At 42.2% G+C, this 23,432-nt stretch overlaps 1 protein-coding gene across 8 annotated transcripts in view; it reads right to left on the bottom strand.

Moving 5' to 3' along the window:
• UBN2 (ubinuclein 2) overlaps positions 1-23,432 on the bottom strand; it is a 1,075,602-nt gene that overhangs the window by 132,943 nt on the left and 919,227 nt on the right. For 7 of the 8 annotated variants that reach the window (XM_040360987.1, XM_040360990.1, XM_040360989.1 and 4 more), the window contains one exon: positions 10,948-12,525. The exons of the other annotated variant lie outside the window; for it this stretch is intronic. In XM_040360987.1, coding sequence (XP_040216921.1) covers positions 10,948-12,525 — 1,578 coding nt within the window. The remainder of the gene's footprint in view (positions 1-10,947; positions 12,526-23,432) is intronic. 8 annotated transcript variants of the gene reach the window in all.

Genomic DNA, 23,432 nt, shown 5'->3' with positions numbered 1-23,432 from the left:
TGTCAGTCCGCCACCCAGATGCACCGCACGGATTTAAAAAAAGACGCGCCAAAGGCTGAAGGCTTCACATCACCTCCACTCCCCCGTCAGCTAGTCCGTCGGTCAGTTGGAAACACCTGAAGCCGCAGGAGTTTTCAAACTTCATCCCTGCTCCACAACGATGGCGATAGTGACAGCGGTATTGGTAGCGGGCATGTCTCCGAGTCCTCCGCTGCCCGCTCAACCCCCCGCAATTTGTTTCAGGAGGGAGGGAGGAGGAGAGGGGAGATCGCTTCAGCTTCAGGACCTAGTGATCCACGGTATCCACTTCAGGCATACAGTCATATGGGAAGGTATCTCACCGGCATCTCACTCCACAGGATCACTCGAAAACCCCACCCATCACACAGCACGTCCTCGCGCTTACCCGCATCGCTCTCACCGTGCAATTTCAATTTTAATCCATCTTTTTTCTTGTTTCTCTTTGGCCCACTCCACTACCCGCGACAGTACCGCGGCATTGTAATATTTTCTGATATCAGGGACGGCCAGTCCTCCTTGTTTCTTATTCTGTTTTAACACTAAGAGAGAGATCCTGTGTTTTTTATTCTTCCAAACATAGTTCATTAATAGGGTATTTAGGAGTCTGAGATATGGTTGTGGCAGTGTTACTGGAATCATTTGGAATTTATACAATATTTTCAGAACGAGGACCGTCTTCAAGATATTAATCCTTCCCATCCAAGAGATAGGTCCATTTATTTATTTTTTTATTTTTCTTTTAATTTCATCTAGTAGAGGAATATAATTTATTCTATATATTTTATTTAATGAGTTCGCTAATTTTATACCCAGGTACCTTAATTCTTTCTGTCAGGGGAAATCAAACTCCTCCTTCAGGCGACGTTCTTCTACTTTGTTGATATTCACGTTTAAGATCTCAGTCTTGGTTACATTGATTTTAAAATTTGATGGGATTGATAATATAAAATAATATATCATCCGCAAAGGCGCAAAGGCTGAAAGTTGTCATTACCCCTTTTATTCGTTCTGCTAAGATTTTCACGTAAAGCTTTGTATCCGGGTTTAGCAATGCTAGAGGCCTATATCCGGAACAAAGCATGCTGTCTTTTCCCTCCTTCGCAATGACCGTAATAGTGGCTGCCAGGGCTTCCCTGCTCATTTCATATTCTGATCCTAGCCCGTTCAAAAATTGGCAGAGTCTAGACTCTATATTATTAAACTTTTTTTAGATACAGAGCTGTGAACCTGTCTGGTCCTGGGCTTTTTCCTTTTGCTGAGTTTTTCAATGCTCTACTTATTTCTTCTTCCGTTATTGGCTTGTCTATGTTTAAACTGTCAGTCTCCTCGATCTTTGGCAAATTAGCTTTTAGTAGAAATTCCCTTATTTTAGCCTCTTTCTCCCCTGGCCTCCATCTCTTCTGTTCCACTGCATATAATCCCTCATAGTAATTTTTGAAAGTTTCTGCTTCATCCCCTGTTGCGTATGCCATATGTCCGTTCTTTTTTTAAATTTTCTCAATATAATTCCTAGTTTTCTTCTTTTGTACCATATTTGCTAGATGTTTACTAGATTTATTTCCCCAGATATACCTTTCTCTTGCAATACTGTTTAGTGTTTTTTTTGTCTCTTGCTCTAACTTTGTTATTTGAGTTTGTCTCTTTTTAAAACTAATTTATGATATATTTCTTGCTTTTGTCCCTGTTTTTTATGTTCTTGTTCCATTTTAAATATTTCTTCAATTAATATATTTAGTTTCCTACCTCTCTTTCTTTTTCCTTACTCCCTCCATAATCAAGATTTCTCTTATGTGCTTCCCATAATGTGACCCTCGATAACCCTTCCGTATCATTTTCCCGAGAATATTGCTCCAATTCCTCGTGTAGTCCTGAACTTTTGGATGTGATATCCGCCAGATATCCACCATTTGATTATTAAACATTTTTTGTTTTGTTTTTTTCAGCTGACTACTGTTCATCCCCTGTACTCGGGACGTACTATCTATTGTCGGGTTCATGCAAAAATTATAATCTCCCATCACTATCACATACCCCGTAGCAAAATCTTTCAACCTTCCCATAACTTCGTTGACATATTTAATGGGGTTCACATTGGGGGCATAGATATTTGCCAAGGTGTATTCTATGTTTCCCAGTTTACCTTTTAGGAAGAGAAATCTTCCCTCCGAATCAGTCAACCTTGGTTCCAATGTGAATCGCATTTCTCTCGTAAAACCTATTGCCACTCCTCTTGCTCATTTTGAGATGGTATCTCCATAGAACCAGGTTGGATACTTGGGGGAGTAGAGCTTTACGTTAGACTCCAGAGTCAGGTGAGTCTCCTGTAAGAAAACTATTTCCGCCCTATACTGCTTGATTTCTTTTAAAACCTTATGTCTTTTTAGAGGGATATTTAGGCCTCTTACATTATAGGACAGGAACTTTATTTCTGTCATTGCTTTTTTCTTTTTTTGATCTATCTGCCATTGAGTTTTCCCTTTTTTTCCTTATGGAGTCATCAAAATATTCCCCCCCTTTTCACCATCTCCCCCGTGCCCCCATCCCCCTCCCCCCTCTCGCTCATCCCCCTGGCCCAATCCTGGCCTTAGAACCCCTAGTGGCTGCCTCCTCTTCATCGCCACTGGTTCTCGTGTCGAGGTGGTACTCTGACCACACCCCCGTCACCTACACCCCCCCCAAAAAGGGGGGGGAGGTGAAGCTCGGCTCCCCAGCGCCCTCCCCTCCCCCATCTCCCCCTCCAGGATCTTGAGACATGCCTCATTAAGTCTTGCCTAACCGAGCATTGTTTTACTTATTCAACCCAACCCAGTAGTTCTGGTATCAGCAAGTCCAATTTATGGCAGAATCCCAAGTCTAGCCGATCTTCCCTCTTTCAGGCCTATGAGGCAAGCCGGAAAACCCCATTGATAATTTACGTTCTGCGTCCGCATCTGTTCCAAGAGGGGTTTCAGATGTCTTCTCCTTTTTAAAGTTTCTTTTGCTAAATCAGTAAAGATTTGAATCTTGGTCCCTTTGTATCTAATGAGTGGTTTCCCCCTCAATCTTGACCATATTTCTGCTTTGTCCTCATAATGCCGGAACCTTACTATTACATCTCTCGGCCAGTCTCCTTCTGTTTTTTTGGGTCTTCCCACTCAGTGCACCTGCTCGATTTTGAGGGATTTTGCGTCATCCTCTTAATCCAGTAGGGGATTAAATATTGAGTTTATGATTTTTCTCAGGTCTTCTCTTTCTTCTAAGATCGAACATATTCTTTTTTTTGTACTTTATATGTTTATTTGTTTTTTTCTTTTCTTTACATAAAACAACATAATACTCTGCCAAAAACAAACATGAATACAATCCTCTTGACAAAAAAAAATACATACATATTTGCTCTGGACCCTCCCATAAACTCCCTCACTAAATCTTCCCACTCTAACCCTTTTCTTAGTCATCACTCTCTCTCACAGAGAGACAAGTGATGCATCTGCCCTTTCCCAGCTCCCCCCCCCTCAAAAGACGAGAGAAAAAAAAAAAAAAGAGAAAAAAAGATAAAAAGAGGGGGAGAGAGAAGGGGAGCCCCATCCTCTCCCTCCCTTAAACCACAATTCATAACAGGAAAGTCGGTTTATCCTTCATATTATATTTTACATTATAATTCCCTGCGCGTATCCGATTCTTCATTTATCAGGTTCAGTCATTAATCTTTTCCCCTCATCTGAATTTTTAAACAAATTCCAGCTCTTCCACGTTTCTTTGTATAGTTTATTTTTACCCTTAGCTGAGAGAACTAGGTTTTTTATAGCTTCTATATCTCTAACTCTATTTATCCACTCTAAAACTGTTGGTGACGTAGTATCCCTCCACCGTAAGGGTATACCTGCTTTAGCTGCATTCACCAAATGGCACAGTACTGAGTTCCGATAAGTCTGAACTGGGATCTCAGATAGGTGAAGTAGGAAAAAAGCGGGATCATTGGGTATTTTTAACTCAGATTTTTTTTGCAAGATTCTCATAATTGACAACCAATAAACTCTTATTTTTTTACAAAACCAAAATATATGAATCAATGTCCCGTTTTCTTCTCCACATCTCCAACATCTGTCAGAATTTTCATTGCAGAATTTTTTGAGTCGTACTGGAGTATGGTACCACTGCATCAAGATTTTATAGTTTAATTCTTGAATTCGTGTACAGATTGAAGAGTTTAGAATCAAAAAGATAATCTGTTTACGTTGTAATGCAGAGAAGGTCCTATCTAGGTCCTTCTCCCATTTGTTAAGGCCTGGTATCTCCTGATCCTCCCTAAATTTATTTAATAGTCCATACATTTTAGAGATCCCTCGGGCTAGTGGTTCTAAATCATTACAGTACGACTCAAAGATTGTTAACTGACGATGAAAATTACTTCCCGGGCCTAATGATCTAAAAAAATTACTTAATTGCAACGCCTGCCAGATATTGACTTCAAAAGGACCTCCTATTTGTATTAATGTTTTAATCGATGGCCAGTTTTCTGATATAATAAAATGTGAGGCCTGATATACTCCTTTCTCTATTAATAACCGGAAAGATCGTCTTTCATTACCCGGACTAAAACTTGGGTTCCCCAATATGGGAAACAAAGGTGATCGCACTGTAGAAAAGTTCCCGTTTTGGTATATACGTGCAGTAATTTTTAGTGTTGTGCCAATTATAGGGTGATTTTTAAGAGGAGCCGGTAATACTGTATAGCACCAAGGTGCTCTACCTAAAGGAACTGTACTCAGCTGTTGTTCTATGTCAACCCACCTCTTAGATCTAACATGTTTACACCAGTCCACTAATCTAGATAGATGTACTGCATAATAATACTTAAATATATCTGGGACCCCCATTCCACCAAGATTCTTAGGCATAGTCAACAGATCTCTTTTAATCCTAGGACGTTTCCCGGCCCAGATAAAATTCATAAATAAACTACGTATCTGACGCAAAAAAGTCACTGGAATCTTAATTGGTAGCGCCTGAAGTAAATACAAAATTTTCGGAAGAACGGACATTTTGATTATACTAATGCGGCCAAACCAAGAATGGGAACCAAGTCGCCATTTGTCAAGTAGGGCTCGTAATAGATTATACATTGGTAAAAAATTCATTTTAAAAATGTCCTTTTCTTTTGATGGAATATTTGTGCCCAAGTATCTAAGCAATGGACTCCATTTAAAACAAAAATTTGCCCGAATGGAATCCCGGGAAAGAGGGGATAGTGACATGCTCATGGCCTCTGATTTAGTCTGATTTATTTTAAAATTAGAGAGAGTGCCATATTTCTCAATCTCACTCAGCAAAGTAGGGAGAGAAATATGAGGCTCGGTTACTGAAAAAAGCATATCATCCGCATAAGCAGAAACCTTGTGGATTCCTTCCCCAACCCTAATACCCCGTATATCCGGATTCAGGCGAATTCTGTTCAGCAATGGTTCCAAAGAGAGAACGAAGAGAAGGGGTGAGAGGGGGCAGCCCTGGCGAGTACCATTCGAGATGCTGAAGGGTTCAGAAAGGACCCCATTTGCCTTTACAACCGCTTGAGGGTTTGTATAAACACTTTTAATCCAGCTAATCATTCGTTCTCCCATTCCTATTTGTTTCAGCACCTCAAATAAGAACCGCCAGTCTACCCTATCAAACGCCTTCTCCGCGTCTGTATTTAAAAATACACACGGTATTTTTTTATCATTTACCTGATTAATCAAATTAAGAACTTTTGTTGTATTATCTCTACCTTCTCTCGTGGGGACGACCCTACTTGGTCTAAATCTATTATTTGGGGGATCCATGATTGTATTCTGGTTGCTAATATTTTCGTAAATATTTTTAAATCTGTGTTCAGTAACGAGATGGGTCTGTAACCTCCACAATCCGCCGGGTCCTTCCCCTCTTTTGGAATTAACGTAATATGTGCTCTCAGGGTATCCATAGGGAATGTGGAAGTCAGACCCACCGCATTAAAGACTTTTGTCATTTGTTTACTTAGCAACTCAGAAAATTCTCTGTAGTAACTTATAGTAAAGCCATCCGGACCAGGAGATTTTCCAGATTTTAATGATTTTAATACTTCAGTCACTTCTTTTACCGTAATAGGAGTGTCCAGACTATAACGGGCTGGTGAGGGTAATCTCGTCATACCTGTCGAGGTTAGATATTCTGCTATCCTGGACTGAGGGGAAGTAGCGTGAGGCAAGTTATACAGAGTAGCATAATACTTCCCGAATGTCTGGGCAATATCTTTAGGTATCTGTTTTAAATGTCCCTCTTTATCTTTTATTTGTGATATATAAGTTGACCTATTCTTTTCTTTAATTTTCCCTGCTAACAATCTGCCACATTTATCTCCTATTTCATAATCTATTTGTTTCCCTCGTTGGATTAGGGCTTTTGCTTTAAACCGTAAGATCTCCGACAGTTGTCTTCTCAGATGTCCCAGCTCCCTACCTACTGATGCTGTCTGTATCTTTTTATGCTGTGTTTCTAAGGTCTGAATCTCATCTAATAATTCTTTGGTCTGTTTTTCCCTTTTCTTTTTCAAAATTGCTCCATGTTTGATTAAAATTCCTCTGATCACGGCCTTGTGTGCCTCCCAAATCATACCTGGGTCACTCTCAGGAATGTCGTTTATCTGAAAATATGCTATCATTTCTTTAGATACATCGTCCCTTACTTCAGGATTTTGAAGAAGGCTTTCATTCAATCGCCAGCATCCCTTACGTTGAGTGGCCAGGTTAGACAGGGAGAGACACAACGAAACCGGAGCATGGTCCGACCATGTTATATTTCCGATTATGATTTCTGTAACGTCTGAAATTAAATAGTGTGGAATCAAAAACATGTCAAAACATGTCAATAAGATCGAACATATTCTAAGGTTCTGTCTTCCATTGCGATTTTCCTGGTCCTCTAAACGGTATGCTATCATCCTCTGATTTTGTTGCACTAAATTGACTTGGTCTTTTAGTTTACTTAGTTCCTGGTCCTGTTTTTCTATTCTCTTTTCAGTTTCTTCGACCCTTTCCAGGATACCCCCTATATCCGTTCTTAATCTATTTTTTTTGTTTTTATTGCATTTTCTAACCTCATTAACATCTCATTAATTTCCCCCTTCGTTGGTATTTGTGTTTCCATTATTTGCTCCTCTGATCTACTAGACTCTTGTTCGCTTTCTATTGTCGTTTCTGCATTTGAGTGATCCGGTCCTCCTTCCCCTTTTTTGGTCTTGCTCTTTTTTTCAATTTTCTTAGTAGTTCCTGTGCTCTTTACGTTCCCCTCCTGGGTCATATATTGCTTAATCGTGCTAGTAACTGCACTGTTTTTAGGGGTCCTTGAGGCAGTACCCTTCGTGGTCCTATTCATCTTGTTTTTGTTAGAGGCTCTAATTCTCTTCCCCAGTTTGAGGGGTATGTGGGCGCCTTGCTTTAACTATTCACACCAACCTTTTTTTTAGCTAATCGATTTAGATTCTGGGTATATAGTTTTTATATCCCAATTTACAGTGTTTCACACACACTTGGGGCCCCCACATTTTTTGGTGAGAAGGCAGTCCTTTACCAAGGTGGGAGTTTGCTCAGATACACTAAGTTGAGGTGAATAGAAGTCGGAAAGTCGGGCCCAGCCAAGGGAGGGGTTCTCCCTACGTGTGTTTTACGTGTGTTTTACCTGCAGATACTATCGCTATCCAAGGTGGGAATTATTCAGAGATGCAAAGTTAGGATGGGAACGGGGTCCGGTACACTAATAGGAAGGCTTCCCTTTGAACTTCCCCTATAGACCATAAAATTGCTCCTTGCGTATTTTAAACTAATGGGCGTAGATTCACTTATCCCTCCGATTTTCGAAGGGTAAGAAAATTGACCAACTCTCCTTTTACTTTTATATCACCAGTCTCGGGTGTAACACCTCTACGGTCCCCTGTGATATATTCTCTTTTGTGAGGTCCACGGTTTTTGCATCAACACCATCCCTCAGGGATATGTGCCCTCTTCTCCCTTACACCGTTCGTTGTGGTTACTGAGTGTCACAAATCTGCATTTGCCTATATGTTTCATTTATCCCAAGTGTGTTTGCTGCATTTTGGGTTTTTACACAGCGTCCTCAGTCATATATACATATAGATTACTTGCCCTTCAGTCCTGTCTGTAACACGCTACTGTTTAGAACATCTTATCTATCTCTTGTACTCTCCAGTATGCCTTTTCTGTTACAAGAGGGCTCCCATACCTCTGCTCTGTAGACAGTCTTTTCTTTTTTTTCCAGTTTTAAATAGCAATAAAAGTGTTTACCTTATTCCACGGGGAGTTCACCGGGGGAGGGGGAGGAGGTACGGGGGGAGATCCCGTGTATAATCCAAGCCGGGGGCAGCTCTCAGCACGCCGCCTGTCTGCCTCGGCATCCTGGGAGCTGAGCCCGGCTGCCGGGCAGGTGCGGCTATGGAGGACCTCTCCGACAGCTTCGCAGCCTCTCACGCTGCATTCCGGCTGATGTCCTTCTCGGAGCCACGAAACGCTGCCCACTATGCTCAGCTGCCGGAATAAGTGCAGGGTAGGGGCGGCCTCTCCAACGGCGTTGCAGCCTCTCACGCCGCGTTCCGCTGCTGTCCTTACGGAGCACCTCATACCTCCAGCGGCGGTGATACGGTCAGGCCCCTCCCTCGCTAGACGTCTGTCACGTCCTCATCCTCTGTTTTCTGTCTTTTTGAAAGTGTAAATGATGGAAATAAAATCTAACTTTTTTTGACATATTATAAGAATGTCTAATCTGTAATTTGATGCCTTTTGGAGATTTTTCCATCTTTCCTTGGCTTCGTTATGCACATTAAAACAAATTTTGCCCAAACTTTTGATCCCCACTGTAAACACCTGTACGTCATCTACTGGACAAGTCAGGTTCCTGTACACAAGATATAGCTGCATCTATTGCAGGTAAACTCCACTTCTTGGTAAATTCCTCCTCCATGGGATAGAGAATTTCAAACTTCTTTGGAGGAGTATAACGCTTATCTGGATGTAACCAGTCTGCATAAATAAGCTGGAAACAAGCTTGAATTCTGCAGTTTGCACCACTTCAGTATAACATTGTATCTGCGATTTTAGTAACTGGGAAGCGGAAAATGGTTCCTCCGATACCCCTGAGCCGTCCGACTCCTCATTCCTGTCCTCTGCAGGTTCATCCTCCTCCTTTTCCTCCTCAGATCTTTCTGACAGAGGATCTAAATTTGAAGAGGGAGATCTGCTTCGCGTTTTTTCCCTTTGTGAGCATTTAGCGATTAATTTAGCAATTTTATTTTCTATTTTTTCCATGGCTGCAGAAAAAAAGTGTCCTCAGTGACATATGCAGGACCAGGTACCACTGGAGAAACTCCTGATAGTGGCAAAGGTTCCTCCTGTATCGGCAAATCAAGGCTTACAGGGGAAGAAGGTACCGAGCAGGTGCGGCTAGAGCCTCCTGTGGCGTTGCTTTCTTGCTCTTAGCCCCTGAACCTTTCCTAAGGGAAGCCATCTTACCAAGCAACAATCCAAGGTACCAAAAAGCATATACTACTGTGCTCAGTTTAGCAATCTACATTAAGTATGCAACTTAAACGCACAGTTTCATGCTACAGCGTAGGTGTCTCTCTCCCTGGTAGTGCCCCACCAACCACATAGAGCGTACGTGCTTCCTTAATGATGCTGTGTCCCAAGGGAAGAGCTGCCAGCCTCCGGAATTGCTTTCTGGCATCTGCCTGAGCGCCATCTTTCAAACAAATGGCGTGCTCCCAATCCCCCTCCTTCCCCTCCGCCCCCACCGCTGATAAAGCGTGCCCCCGTGCGCGCGACCTAGGAGAACACGGCGGCTGCCTGTGACGAGGAGAAGCTTCCACCCTGCGTGTTTGGACTGCTGGAGTCCTACCTGGCATTTCTGGAGGAGAGAAGCGGTGGCCGTCCTTGGCAGAGCTCTGCAGTGGAGGAAGTGTGCTTGTCCTGTGGATCTGAAACTGTACAGAGTGAGGTGAGTGAAACCCAGCACTTTACTCCCTCTAGTGGTCAAACGGGAGAAGACACTGTACTCAAAATTGTCAAAAAAGGTCTTTAGGATCCTTTTTTCTCTCTTACCTTTATTCCCGCAGCAGGTTTTTCTGCTGAAAAAATTCAGACAGTACCAATCTTCACCCATCTCTGCGGGCTTTGTATGCCAACCTTCAGGGGTATGGGTTCCTATTTAAAGGAGACCTCTCCCTGGGCCTTGTAAAAGACTCTGATCAAAGCCTTTTAGCTGCAATAGCGAAAAGTGCTGAACCTCAGAGCCCAGTCCTGCGAAGAGAGACGTTACAGGCGATGCCTCATGTGCAAGGCCCGGATCTCGTCCACTTTGGCTTAAATTTTTGCGTCTTGGATGGACCCGAAAGTCTAGCTCCTTTTTTTTTAGCCCCCAGGGGGTCTCTTTAGCCGAGCTTCCCTTAGCACTTTTTCCATGCGTCCTACACCTTAGACACTGGCGAAAAAATTGAGGTACATCCCGGATGGGAAAGGGCTATATGGAGGGGAAATGTCTCTGATTGGACACAGTGTCCAATCACCTCTGGTGAGCATATAATCCACTATGTAAAGACTTCGGCTCTGTGTCTCGTGGTGTACTATAAAGACAAATGTTTTACTATCCAAAGTTAAAACAAGGGCTGAAGACTAAATACTGAAGGTCCGCTTTAAGAACCCGTTTACTGCATGGCTCAAAATAGAGTCCTAATGATGCAATCTACATTTGGCAACCACTGCTACAGACTGACATGTGTGAGGTGTATATATCTTTCCAGTTAACTAGGAGCAGTCTCTTCTTTCTACAACTTTAATTTTTGACTTCACATACATTATTAACACACACACACACTGTCCTATGCCTTATTTTGTCACCAAATATGTTTAAAAACAGACTTACCTGAACAGTAGCTGCTGCAACTTGAGACCCTGAGGCAGATGGCTGTCTGTGGGATATTGGCTGTTTTGTAGCACCTACAGCTCCGCTCCCTGCTGCTCCAGAAAGATGAGTTCTATTTGTAACAGTGGCATTTTGACTGGCTCTGCTGATAGAAACATTCATTGCAGAGCTTAGAACTGTGCTCTTATGTCCAGGTTGGGTAGGGTTAACAGACTTAGAAGATGAATTAGATTTTTTTGGAGACAGACTTTGCAATATTGGACTAGAATTCTTTGGAAAAGTGACTGGAGAAGGGATTGTAGAAGTGACAGGAGATGAAGCAGGCATATTTTGTGAAGGACTCTGTTGCCTGATTGTAGTTGTGACTAATTTGGGTGAGGAACTGGGGATTTTTGGAGATATAGATGAGTTTATCAGTCCTGGAATACCTGCTGTACCCCTTCCAGGTGGTATAGGGCTTACTGTAGGAGAAGGACATGCAACGTTAATACCACTTGACACCTTATGATGTGTAGCATTTGGAGAGATGGGTTTACCTGAACTGGAAGAACTAGGAGAAATAATAAGCTTGGGCAAAGGGACCATGCTATAAGGAGACTTGAATGCAATATTTGTGCCTTGTGCATTTTTTTCCATAACGTTAGTAGAGGTAGAAGAGGCAGCACTTCGAGATACTGGTGTATGTTGACCGCTATTTGCTGATGGTGATGATGGAGGTCGGTAACCAACTGTTTTTTCAGGGGTTTTGATGACTAGAGCTGTGGAAGATATCTGGGGGTTGCTAGTCAAACGCACAACAGAGTTAGTATGGGATTTGCTAATAGTAGCTTGCAAAGGTGTAACATAGTTTTGTTGAAGGGATAACTGGCCCTTAACAGTTTGCAAGGAAGAATAATTTTGTACTAGGGAAAAGGAGGAAGAAACATGGGCATGTGATGAAGATATTAAAGATATTGGAGTTGAGGACAAGGGAGCGGAGGTGGAAGAGCCAGCTGATTTGGCCTGGGAAGCAGATAAAGCCTTCGCCTTAGCAGGCGCAGAAGATGAGGATACCTCAGACTGCAAAGACCTTTGCATTCCTTGTTGAAGCAGCTTAGCAGGCAAAGTTTCCAATGACACTTTAGGATTGTGAAGAATTGAAGAGCCTGCAATAAGCCCAGACACTACTGCTGAATGGGCTGGAGCAAGATTCTGGTGCTTCTTTGGTACAGGAGCTGACTGGCCTGCAATTAGGCTGGAGGTGTGCGGAGGAGGATCAGTCTTTTTAGGACCACTCAATGGTAACTTGCTCATAATAGAAGCTAGTTTTTCCTCTCTCAAGGCAACCCGAGGTCGGGAGGTGGGCGTTTCTATGTGAGAACTAGATGCTGCAGTAGTTCCATTGTTAAGCACAGCTAAAGCGTCTGAGATTGAATCTAATGAAGGCGTTTTAAAAGAAAGGCTTTCATCCAGTGAATCATCCAGGCAGATAGTTTTAGAGGTGCTAGAAACACCAGTAAGCATAGCTGCATCCACAGGTGTACAACCAATAGCAAGCGATGATGCCAAAGTCTTCTGCTCCTTTTTAGGACTTGATTCCTTGATAGAAAGACAGAAAAGAGAAATTACTTTAATAAGAAAATAGATATGAAAATAATTAGTTACCTGATAATTAAGTTTCCAGGAATCATTTAGACAGCTCCACCCATCTAAAACAGGAATGACATAATCCACAATCAATAAAAAGAGCATAGCCACCTCAATATTAAGCAGGAGCCAAAGGTAACCAACAGAATCAAATAGCAACACAGAATAAGGAGTAGAAATAGGCTGTCCAGGAAGCTTGCTGGGAACTGAATAACTACGTAAACTATAGCAAACCATACATGATTAATTTTTATTTGTGTCCCCGTTCAACTAGCAGGTGTATTCTGATAGTGGGGAAGTTACTTAAACATTGTTCTCTGTTAAACATCTGTGTATGGTGTTGTGCCTACAAACTTTTGCTTTCTTGTGTACCTTGAAACGTAAAACAAATACAATAATCAATGTTGCTGTAGCCAGTAGCACGGATCATTCAGTAAAAACCCAACAGGCCGGTTGTACAAAAGTCATGCTAGATTAGGGTGACCACATTTACAAACTGCCATTCAGGGACACACCCCCTCTCTCACCTTCCCCCAAAAAAGATGAGGGGGAGGGGAAATGTAGTATCGGGGGTTGATGGGGAATTTGGCAGCGGGTTATTTGTCAGGTGAATGTGCCACTTGCCACCAGATGCAGTGCCGCTTGCCACCCATAGCCTGCCACCAGATGCAGAGCTGTTGTCACTCCCTCTGCATGAGCCACGTGCGTACAAGGAAAGGAGTGGCGTCACTATCTGGAGAGTGAAGATCACACCAGTCCCTGCTGCTTGCGGCTGGGTGCCAGGGAAGGAGGAGGTGCCAAGGTGGGTGGGGACAGCAGTGCTGCACTAGGCACAGGCCTCGCTTCCGGTCTCACTGCCTGAGAGTAAATTGTCACTGGTTGCAAGATACCAGGCAGCGCTGGCCCTAGCAACCACTTCCAGAAATGTAGGTATTAATTAGTAGGGGGTGGCTGTGTCCTCTATTTCATTCCAGGACATTGTATTGTCCCAGAATGAAGGTGCCCGATACCCAGGACAGACATGTCAATTGTGGGACAGTCCCAGGCAATCCGGGACACGTGGGCACCCTATAGGCCATGTGAGAGGGGTCTATCCGGGTGAGCAATACCCACTTTCAATACTTTTGTGCATTCTGTACCGCGTACCTAAACCTTCCCCTTCTCTCTATACTCGCTGCTTCACTTACAAGTTTTATGCAGCAAAAATAAAGCCTACAGTTGAAGGTTTTACATCTTGTGTGGACATTGCAATTTCTACAGACTTCCTCCCCCGGACAACGAACTTAGAGGTAACGTGCAAAGCCCGATTCAAACCAGCAGCTCAATCAGGGGGTAGTGCTACACAGGGTATAAAAGAGAAGAGAGGCACCTCTAAGTGTAGCAATATGTTGCTAAATGTTGTACCTTCATTAAATGTAACCATACTGCTACAATTTGAGGCTCCTTTCTTCTTTTTTTATACTCAGTTGTGACATGGCACTACTTATATCAAGACATCGCTTGTATATCAAGGCAAAATTTATTAAAACATTTTGCTTGTCTTGCAAAACGCTCTCAAACCAAGGTTTTACTGTATTTGAAACATTGTAATGGTAATAATAATAGGAAGCTGATATTGTATCAATTATCTGAACTGTATTTTTTTTTCAAGATTTATATCATTTATACTGCATTTTTTTTACAGCTTAAAAAGAGGAAGTAAACCCAGGGCAAAAGAAAAAAAATAACACCACCTGCAAGACAAAGGCATAATGAGCTAGTGTGCATGGCATACTAGCTCATTATGTAATACTCCCTGTAACGGCTACCCACTGGTAGTGAGGGGGTATCAGCCGTTGGAGAAGTCCTTTTCCCTGGCAAGTTGCGATATGCAGGTACAGCCGGTATATCCCATCGAACGCCCTTTCAAGAAACGAGACGGGGCTACGTTTTGAAGGGTCAAGCAGGACTGATTTTTAATGGTTCACTCTCAGATTTTATACAGTATTCAAGGCACATGAACAATCAAACTGTCCCCACCCACACACCACACCGTGGGGAAGCTTCAATCACCTTCTTTGAGCCAATTACTAAACATTCCTTCATTACCAGAACTCAAACACAATAATCTCCTTCCAATCCACATTTCTAGAAAGACGTTCTGTCTCCGATAAGTTCATTCCACACAAACAGTATTTAGCATACATAACACCTTTACACAAGGGACAATGAAATGTCTAGGAGTCTATGCAATTAATACCTTTCAAAAGAATGTGTCCCCACATTGAATAGCCAACAACTTGTGAAATCTCCAGACATCCTGCAAACATGGATTATGATTCACTTGCCACCCCATCTCCTGGCTCAATCTGTGCCCAAAAGTCACTCTACAATTAACCCCTGGTATACCTCACTGCATGATGATTATAAATGTCCAGGCAGAATACATAGGTCCGTTACACTCCCCTCCGATCGAAGCCACACACAGCCGTCCTCTTTCAATGCCCGGGTAGTCGACATCTTGCCCGGGGGTTACTTCCGCGTATGGCAGCTCTGATTGGCCGGAGCCGCGATGACGTCACACCCGCGCATGCGACGGCAGAGGCAGACTGGCCGCAATGAGGAACGGCACACCACAGCATGCCTGCGCCACTGTCTACGGCGCATGCCCGTAGACAGCAGCGCCCATGATTTTAATAAATATCACCTAAACCGTGGAGGTTTAGGGGATATTTCAACCACCTACAGGTAAGCCTTAATCTAGGCTTACTTGTAGGTTAAAGTGGTTGTAAAGGGTTGTAAACTATAATCTACTTGTATTTCTCTTCCATTGTTCCTTCCCAATAATATGCTAATGAACTTTAAAAAACAACACATTTTATGTTTTAACCACTTGACCTCTGTAAGATTTACCCCCCTTTCATGACCAGGCCATTTTAAGCGATACAGCACTGCATTACTTTAACTGTCAATTGCGCGGTCGTGCGACGCTGTACCCAAATAAAATTTATGTCCTTTTCTTCCCAAAAATAGAGCTTTTGGTGGTATTTGATCACTTTTAATTTTTTGTGCTATAAACAAACAAAAGACGGACAATTTTGAAAAATAACTAAACAATATTTTTTACTTTCTGCTATAAAACACATTGACTAAAAAAAATATAATTACAGTCAAACCTTGGATTGCGAGTAACGCAGTTAACTGCCGTTTCGCAATACAAGCATTTTTTTCCTTAAACCATGACTTGGTGCAGTGCCGAATTTGGCCTGAGGTGAGGGGGCGCCGTTCGGTAATACTTAGAAAAACTCAGAAATACTCCGTTCCCGAGCCTTTCTGAGGTTTTCCGAGTTCAGCTGAGCTGTCTTCGAACCTTTCTGAGTATTTCTGAGGCTCTCCGGCTCACCCATTTCTGACCACATGCGGTATTGCATGCCATTGAAGTCAATGCAGAACAAATTATTTTATTTTTCATAGACTTCTATAGGGAAAAACGCTTTGATATGCGAGTGCTTTGGATTACGAGCATTCTCCTGGAACGGATTATGCTCGTAATCCAAGGTTCCACTGTACTTCATACATTTAGGCCAATATGTATTTTGTTAAAAATAAAAAATGGCAGTGCCACCTAGTGACAGAAGAGAGACGTGCACAAGTTCAGGTTTAGGGCATAAGTCAGTGGCTCACCCTAACTTACCACCTGACAATCTAAATTTGGGAGCAACCCTGTTCAGGACCAGGGTGCTTAACCACTTGATGTCCTGGGCTTTATCTGAATGATGGGTGCAGCATCAGGCATCATTCAGATATTGGCATTTTCAGCCGGCGATTCCCTACACCATAGGAATGATCATAGCGGCTGTCCCGCTGCTTTATCATTCCTACGGGTGGTGAGAGGGCACATCCCCCCTCCCGCCGCCCTCTGGTTTCTCTACCGACTCACCTGTGCGATCGGTGAGTCGGTTACAGGATCCGCCGGCCGCGGATGCTGATCATAGAGATTTCCGGCAGACCAAATGGTCGCCGGAGTCTCAGTGATCGCCGGAGGCCGGGCACGATGTTATGACATCACGCCCGGCCTCTGCATTCAAAAAAATAGTGCCGCTTAGAGTGACCACATTTTTAAACTACCATTTAGGGACACCCCCCCCCCCTTCCCAAAAATCAGCTTGTGCTGTAACGAATCACAGCACAGTGATTGGTTAAAGAGTTGGGATTTATGACTTCTCCAATCACAAGCAGGGGGCGGAAATTGTGCTCCTCCAGGCATTCCCGGCCAGGGCAAGTGCTGTCAGCAGGGCCGTCTTAATGAGAGGGCACACCTGGGCACTGCCCAGGGGCCCCAGCTGCATGGGGGGCCCCTGCATTTTCCCCAAAGCAGCTGGTCCTTGAGCCCATGATGGCACTGAGAGTGATAGATACACAGGGGAGGCCTCCTACCTACTTGATGTCTGTTTACCTTCACTGTCATCATTGTAGGTGTTGCAAAGAATGAATTGGGACCATTCTCTGATTCCAGTCAAACAAGCCAGGATGCCCCCCCCCCCCCCCCCTCACCACAGGAATGCAATATGTTATACTTGTCTCCAAAAGGTCTAGGGAAAAACAGCTGTTAGGCAGTCTCCACAAACAAAGACATTGATTAGGACATCATACTTACAGAGATCAAAGGAATTAAAGATAGTATGGTCAAGACTACCCCCAATACCTAGGTAGGGAAGGACAAGTAGCAACCAGGAAATGATCACGGAAGTGCAGTTATTGGGTGAATGGCAAATGGGCGGTGTTGGGTGTGTGTGCTTGAAGTGTGGATGTTAAAACCGAATCACAATGGGTAAAAACTCTCTTTACCATCCAGAGTCGGCCATGAGGTTACACAGCTGTTGAGAGTGTTGACTATACTTCCATTTTATTTGCCAGTGTTATAGGAAGACATTTTTGTTCGAGTATTATCCTTTGTGTAATATATATTTCTGTTAAAGCATTGTTTATGATGTAATAGGCATAGTTTGTTAGAATAAATATAATTGTTTGACTCAAAGGTGTCTGTCTTTAACTAACTTCTGGCTTTAGGCCTTAGCACGTTTGTTCATTCATACACTCGCAAGCGAATGGCTCATATACAGTAATACAGATGCAATAGTTATACACAGCCCTCAAATTTCCACTCGCCTACTAGCATTTGGCGAGTGGATTTAAGCTGGGGGCGAGTGATGACAGGGCTGCATGACCAATCTTCCTCCAATCTGTGCCTACAGTTAGAGTCCCGATGAGATTGGCGGCCGAAGAGGAAAGGTGCATGTTTGGGAAAAGTAGTCTGGTGAGCCGCGCACAGGCAGAGCAGTACACAGGTGCTCTCCTTACAATCCTCATTAAGCCATGGGACCTAACAGTATGACCTCTCTGAGCCTGCCCCCCTCCCCCGGGTCCCGACCAATGTAGCTGGAGAGCAGAAAGTAATGAGTGAGGTGGAGGATTGCAAAAATTACCACTCCGGTGCAGCGCTCACTGAAAGTTGCCCTGACATGAGAGCGGCAGCCTTCTAGTTTGTGCAGTTTTCTTCTCCTTGTGCTCTATGTAAGTGTCCAACAGTTCAGCCTGAGCACTGTGAACAGACTGGTCTCAATGTGTGCTGTGCACTGTCAGTGTGCGCTGTGCTATGGTGTCAATGGCTGTGCAGTTGTGTGGATCTCAGCGCTGGATTGTACTCCCTCCCGCTGTGCTGCAGGTCCTCTCCTCTCTGTCAGCCTGAATAAAAGGGGGAAGTGGGGACATGCAAGCGTGGAGCCGCACACACAGGCTCCTGATGATGAGATGAATGGGAGAGAGAGAGAGGATGGATGGGAGTTGCAGAGGAGACAGCAAGAGAATGGGGAAGAGACCCAGTTCTAGTGCCCTATCTCTCTGGTCTGCCCCCAGTGCCTTGTCCCTCTGGTCTGCCCCCAGTGCCCTGTCCCATTTTGTTAAAGTTGTTGTTGGTAATATTTAATTTTGTAACTTAATTCTGCATAAAACATTTAACAGTGTCATTCCATGAGATAATCTACGAGGGCGTGTTTACGGGTGCAATTAGGCGCAGGGCAGTGTATGAATTAGGTGGGGCAACTGGTGGCGAGTAACTCTTGAGGCCTGGCTAGTAGCTCAGGGCTTGAAATTTTGAGCCCTGGTTATACATATATATTATAGGTTACAGTACACATATAATCAATAGTAATTATTGCAATATTAGGTACATTATTTGGCACCCTTTAGATGTTTGGACATAGAGTTCACAAATCCTAACGTATTTTTGTTTTGAGTCCATTAAGCTAAAATCCTCTAATAACCCAGAACTGAAATCGTCTCTAGCGTAGATAAGAAATTGGCGCTGGCTCGCGAATCTTGAAACCCTGCTTGGATGATCGAGGAAGTTCTGTAAAATTTCAACAGGATTGTAGACGTACATGAACTGGTGAGATTTTTTTTTTTTGGCCGATATGTTTGTATGTTAAACGTTTTTTTTTTAATTTATTTTTATTGATTGTAATGTTTCGTGTGTGTTAGGCCTGTAACCAGTCAAGCGTACTGGTGAGTAAAGGGGATTGATCACCCCTGGATATGCGATATAGCCTGTAGATTGACAGGATAAACCACACATCTTTGCGGAAAAAGTGGGAGAAATATAGATTTTTTTATTTTTATTTTCAATTTTTTTTAAAAAATTTTTTTTATTTCATTTCTACCCATGTGAATGTGAAAAGAGCTTTCTGTTCCTATTTGCGGAAAAAGTGGGAGGAATATCGTTTTTTTTATTTTTTTTATTATTTTAAATTTTTTTAAATTTGAAGTTTATTTTTATTTTATTTTTACCCATGTGAAAGTGAAAAGAGCTTTCTGTTCCCATTTGTGGAAAAAGTGGGAGAAATATCTTTTTTTTTTTTATTATTTTTTTTTTATTAATTTTGAAGTTTTTATTTTTATTTCATTTTTACCCATGTGAAAGTAGAAAGAGCTTTCTGTTCTTAAAGAGGATCAATGTGGCATGCGTTCTGACAGGGAGGGCGTTGATTTAGAGTGCGCTCGGTAGGACTACAAAAATAGTCCAGTTTTTTTTTGTTTATTGTTTCATGTGAATCTGTATCTGTGTTGGTCTGTGTTGATTCAGGTGTGTATTGCCTAAGCAACTGTTCAGTGTATTTAGTTGCAGTCAAAATAACAATGGATATTCTAGTAAGGATATAAAATGTGCGTAAAGGTGTTTCAGTGGTAGCTACGAATGCTGACATGAATGTGTGTGAGTGTGATGAAATGAGGGATGAGTTTGAACAATTGTTGACTGAGAATAGCTTGTTGGAGCAAGGCGTGGATGAATGGAAGGAAACATGTATGTTGATGGAACAATGTATTGCATCTTTAGAAAAGAAAGAGGCTGTGAATGAATCTGAGATAGAAATGCTTACGAGAAAGTTACAGGAGTGTAAAACTCAGCTAGCCCACAAAGATCAGGCCATTCTATCTTTGAAAGCACAGGCAATGGAGAACGTGCACAGCCATTGTTGTGCTAACAAGGATACACAGTCTAGTGTGACACAGGAGAGGGGAGAAGGGATGCTAATAGAACAGCAACCAGTATGGTCAGCTGACAATCCTGAAAAGCCCCAAATCACAGTTCTTCCCTATTTACTCCTGCGTCAGAAAGGACTTGGCCAGGATCTGCGATTATAAAGAGGGAGGGAGGCACCCAATCCACGACACTCTCCATACAAGATCGCACAAATCTGTGCCAGATTTTGGGAAAATTTGACACGAGTGCTTCACCCATTAGTCTCTCAAGCAGGCTGGAAGCTGTAGTGACACAGTACATTTTAAACAATAGGGATGCATGTGCACTCCTCCGCGCTTGGCTTCCATTGCAACTGTGTGAAAAACTGCAACCACCAGTCGGGAATCATAGAGGTCTAACTCCCGAGTTAAACTCAAATTGGGGGAACTCGGCAGATAGAATGAAGGAAATGCAGCGCATAATGGGAGGAAGGGATACTAGGGGTTCAGATGCCCTAGAAAATACTAAATTTAGGAGGGGAATTGATCCAATACTCTTTTGCAGTGAATACGTCACCATTTATAAGGCCACATACAATTGTCCTGATATGTCTCACGATGACAGTAGTTTTCTGTATTCTATGGCTAATAAGTGCACATGTATTGATTACCATACCAGAATTGCACTGAGGAATGCCACCTCATACCAGACCTTTATAAACATATTAGGGGACTGGGTTCGGGAGACAGATCAAGACAATAGGCCCCACAAAAGAGTTGCCGAAGTAGTTAAAAGCGAAGGTAGAGTGAGGTTTGCAGGCAGGTGTTACAGATGTGGGAATACAGGCCATATAATGAAGGACTGTCAATTGCCTAGGAGGAACACAGATGAGAAGAGGCTTTGGCATAAAAAGGAACAGCAAAAACCTGAATCAGATAAGGTGGCAACAGAGCCGAACAAGGCACCTGATGCTACATTATATGATCCTCTTTTAAGGGAATTGGAGAGGATAGTGAAGCTAAAGTAAACCAGGAGGAATATAAAACCCCACCCCCAACCAATCCTTATTTCAAACCATAGAGATTTGCTGGTCGTGTTTGGAAAATTATAGAGGACCTTGATATATGCATATTTCGAGGATAAGCCTCTTAATTTCAGTGTTCTTTTTAATCTAACCTTTAAAAAAAAAAAATCTTGTTTGTAATTTTTTTTCCCATTTTTCAAGTTTTTTATTATTTTTAATTTTCATTTTTTATTTCAATTTTTTTTATTATATATATTTTTTTCATTTTTCTTTATTATTATTATATTAATTGTCATTTCATTTTTTTGTTTTGTTATTATTAATTTTCAGTTTTCATTTTTCTTTTATATCATTTTTTATTATTATTAATTTTCATATTTTTTCTATCCATTTTTCAAATTTTTAAATTTTTCTTTATTTTTTTTTATTATTAATTTTTAATTTTTCAATTTTTTTTATTATAATTTTTTTTCTTTATTTTTCACATTTTTTTTTCTTCATTTGTAGGTCACTAGTGTTTCATCTATTTTACTTTTGTTTCATTCAGGTGGAAAGAATTCCAATATTTTGTGATTTATCCACCTGAAAGGGGGAGTAGTGCATAAATCTTAAAATACAGATAATGCCTTGTTCTTTTTAATGCTTACAATTTTGAGTTTTTGAGAAGCAACGTTCACATTCATTTTTTTTATTATTTTAGATTTTTGCTTGTACCATGGGGATCCATTTTAGAATGGGTCATCCAAGAGGAATCATGGTTGTTTTGATAATTTGTTCAGAAGTCAGGAACACTAAATTACTGTGTTATGAGATATTATCGATAAGAATTTGATTCTGCTCTTGTTCTTTAATTCCAGAATCTTGGTGGAGCGAAATTGGAGAGGATTCTGGAACAGAGATGAAGAATGTTCATCTGGTTGGCAGTTTGTCTGTGCCATACCACACCAAAAATTTGTTCTGATAAACGTTCAGGAGAGAAAAGATTCAGATTAATACTTGAAATATAAGGTTTCTTTTTCTTAAGGACAATTTTTGCACTAATACTGAATCTGAAAGACTTTGCCCAACAACGAGACGCGTAAAACATTTTACCAAAGTCTCTCCTGTCATTTATGGATGCAAACGGACTATGAATACAAATGCAATGGGTTAGAGGTTGGGGAAGGAACATAACGTATTCAATCCTTCAGAACAAGAGATTTTATTAGGAAAGAAGGAAAGGTTCAGGTTCAGGGTGCTTATCTCTGAGGGGTAGCCAGAAGAGGAGGGATGTATTCAGCACTATATTGGGGATGGGACCCAGTGTAAAGTGGCTCAAGATTTTGTCAACCAGGGTGAGAGGTTGGTAGAGAGTGTGAGATGGTATAGGACAGATATGTCAGTGGCTCTGGCGTGCACGCAGCGGCAGGCGGAGTTATAGACCACCATCAAGCTGATTGCACAGTCTCTCTATGAGGGGCAGTGGCCTGATGAGTTAGCATCACCGCTCAGTAAGACTTTGCAAAACACGTCTCTTGCACTAATCCAAAGGGGTAGTCGAATGCCTGGATGGGCTGTACTGGTTTGGATTGTGAAAAGGTGTGCTGTATGATCCATGTACAGAAGGGCAGACTCGGTCTGTATATTTTGTGGCGTCAATGGGCTTACTGACTGGGGATTCTATCTTGTTGCATGTGTGACTAAAGGACCCACATGTGGTCAGAGAGTACAGAAGCGGGGGGTAGGTTTATATTTCCCTCTATCGAAAGCATAACCACGATGTCCTCTGCATATCAGATCAATACATGGTACTCTGTGTTCGGGATGGAGAGATCATTGCTGGGAAGGAAGCACCTGGGTATTATTTGGGACGTAGACAAGTTTGGCCTTGTCCTAAAGGATACCAATGTAGCGTCAGTCATGTAACAAGGGTATTTCTTGAACCTAACAGTTGGTAGGGGTGCAGGATGTACCCATGGCATGGTCATTGGAATCTAGTCACAGGGTTAGAATTGTGTGTGTGCTTTTTTTTTTTATCATTGTTTGAGATTTATAGGTGTTGTTAGACTCAAAACGTATATGGGAAGCTCTCCTGCTTATCTATGCAAGTGGAGGGAAAAATTGATGGTGGGGTCTCTTCATACAAATTAGAGACTTTGCTGCCAATTTAGATCCCTGAGGTACCACAGACAGGCCAAGTTGCAGTAGGAAAAACCACTGTGAGCAGGCCTGCGTAATCCCGACCCGTATTTACAGTAAAGAGTTATAGGAGGTTGGGAGCAGGATACACGATTTGATGGGTCATATGTATATATGTAAATATTATGGTGATGGGTGATTTATGTCAGGGTGTAGTAT

This window comes from Rana temporaria, chromosome 7, assembly GCF_905171775.1.
Source record: "Rana temporaria chromosome 7, aRanTem1.1, whole genome shotgun sequence".
Taxonomy (NCBI): Eukaryota; Metazoa; Chordata; class Amphibia; order Anura; family Ranidae; genus Rana; species Rana temporaria.
The sequence above is the reverse complement of the archived record's forward strand: the minus strand, read 5'-3'. Positions and strand labels throughout refer to the sequence as shown.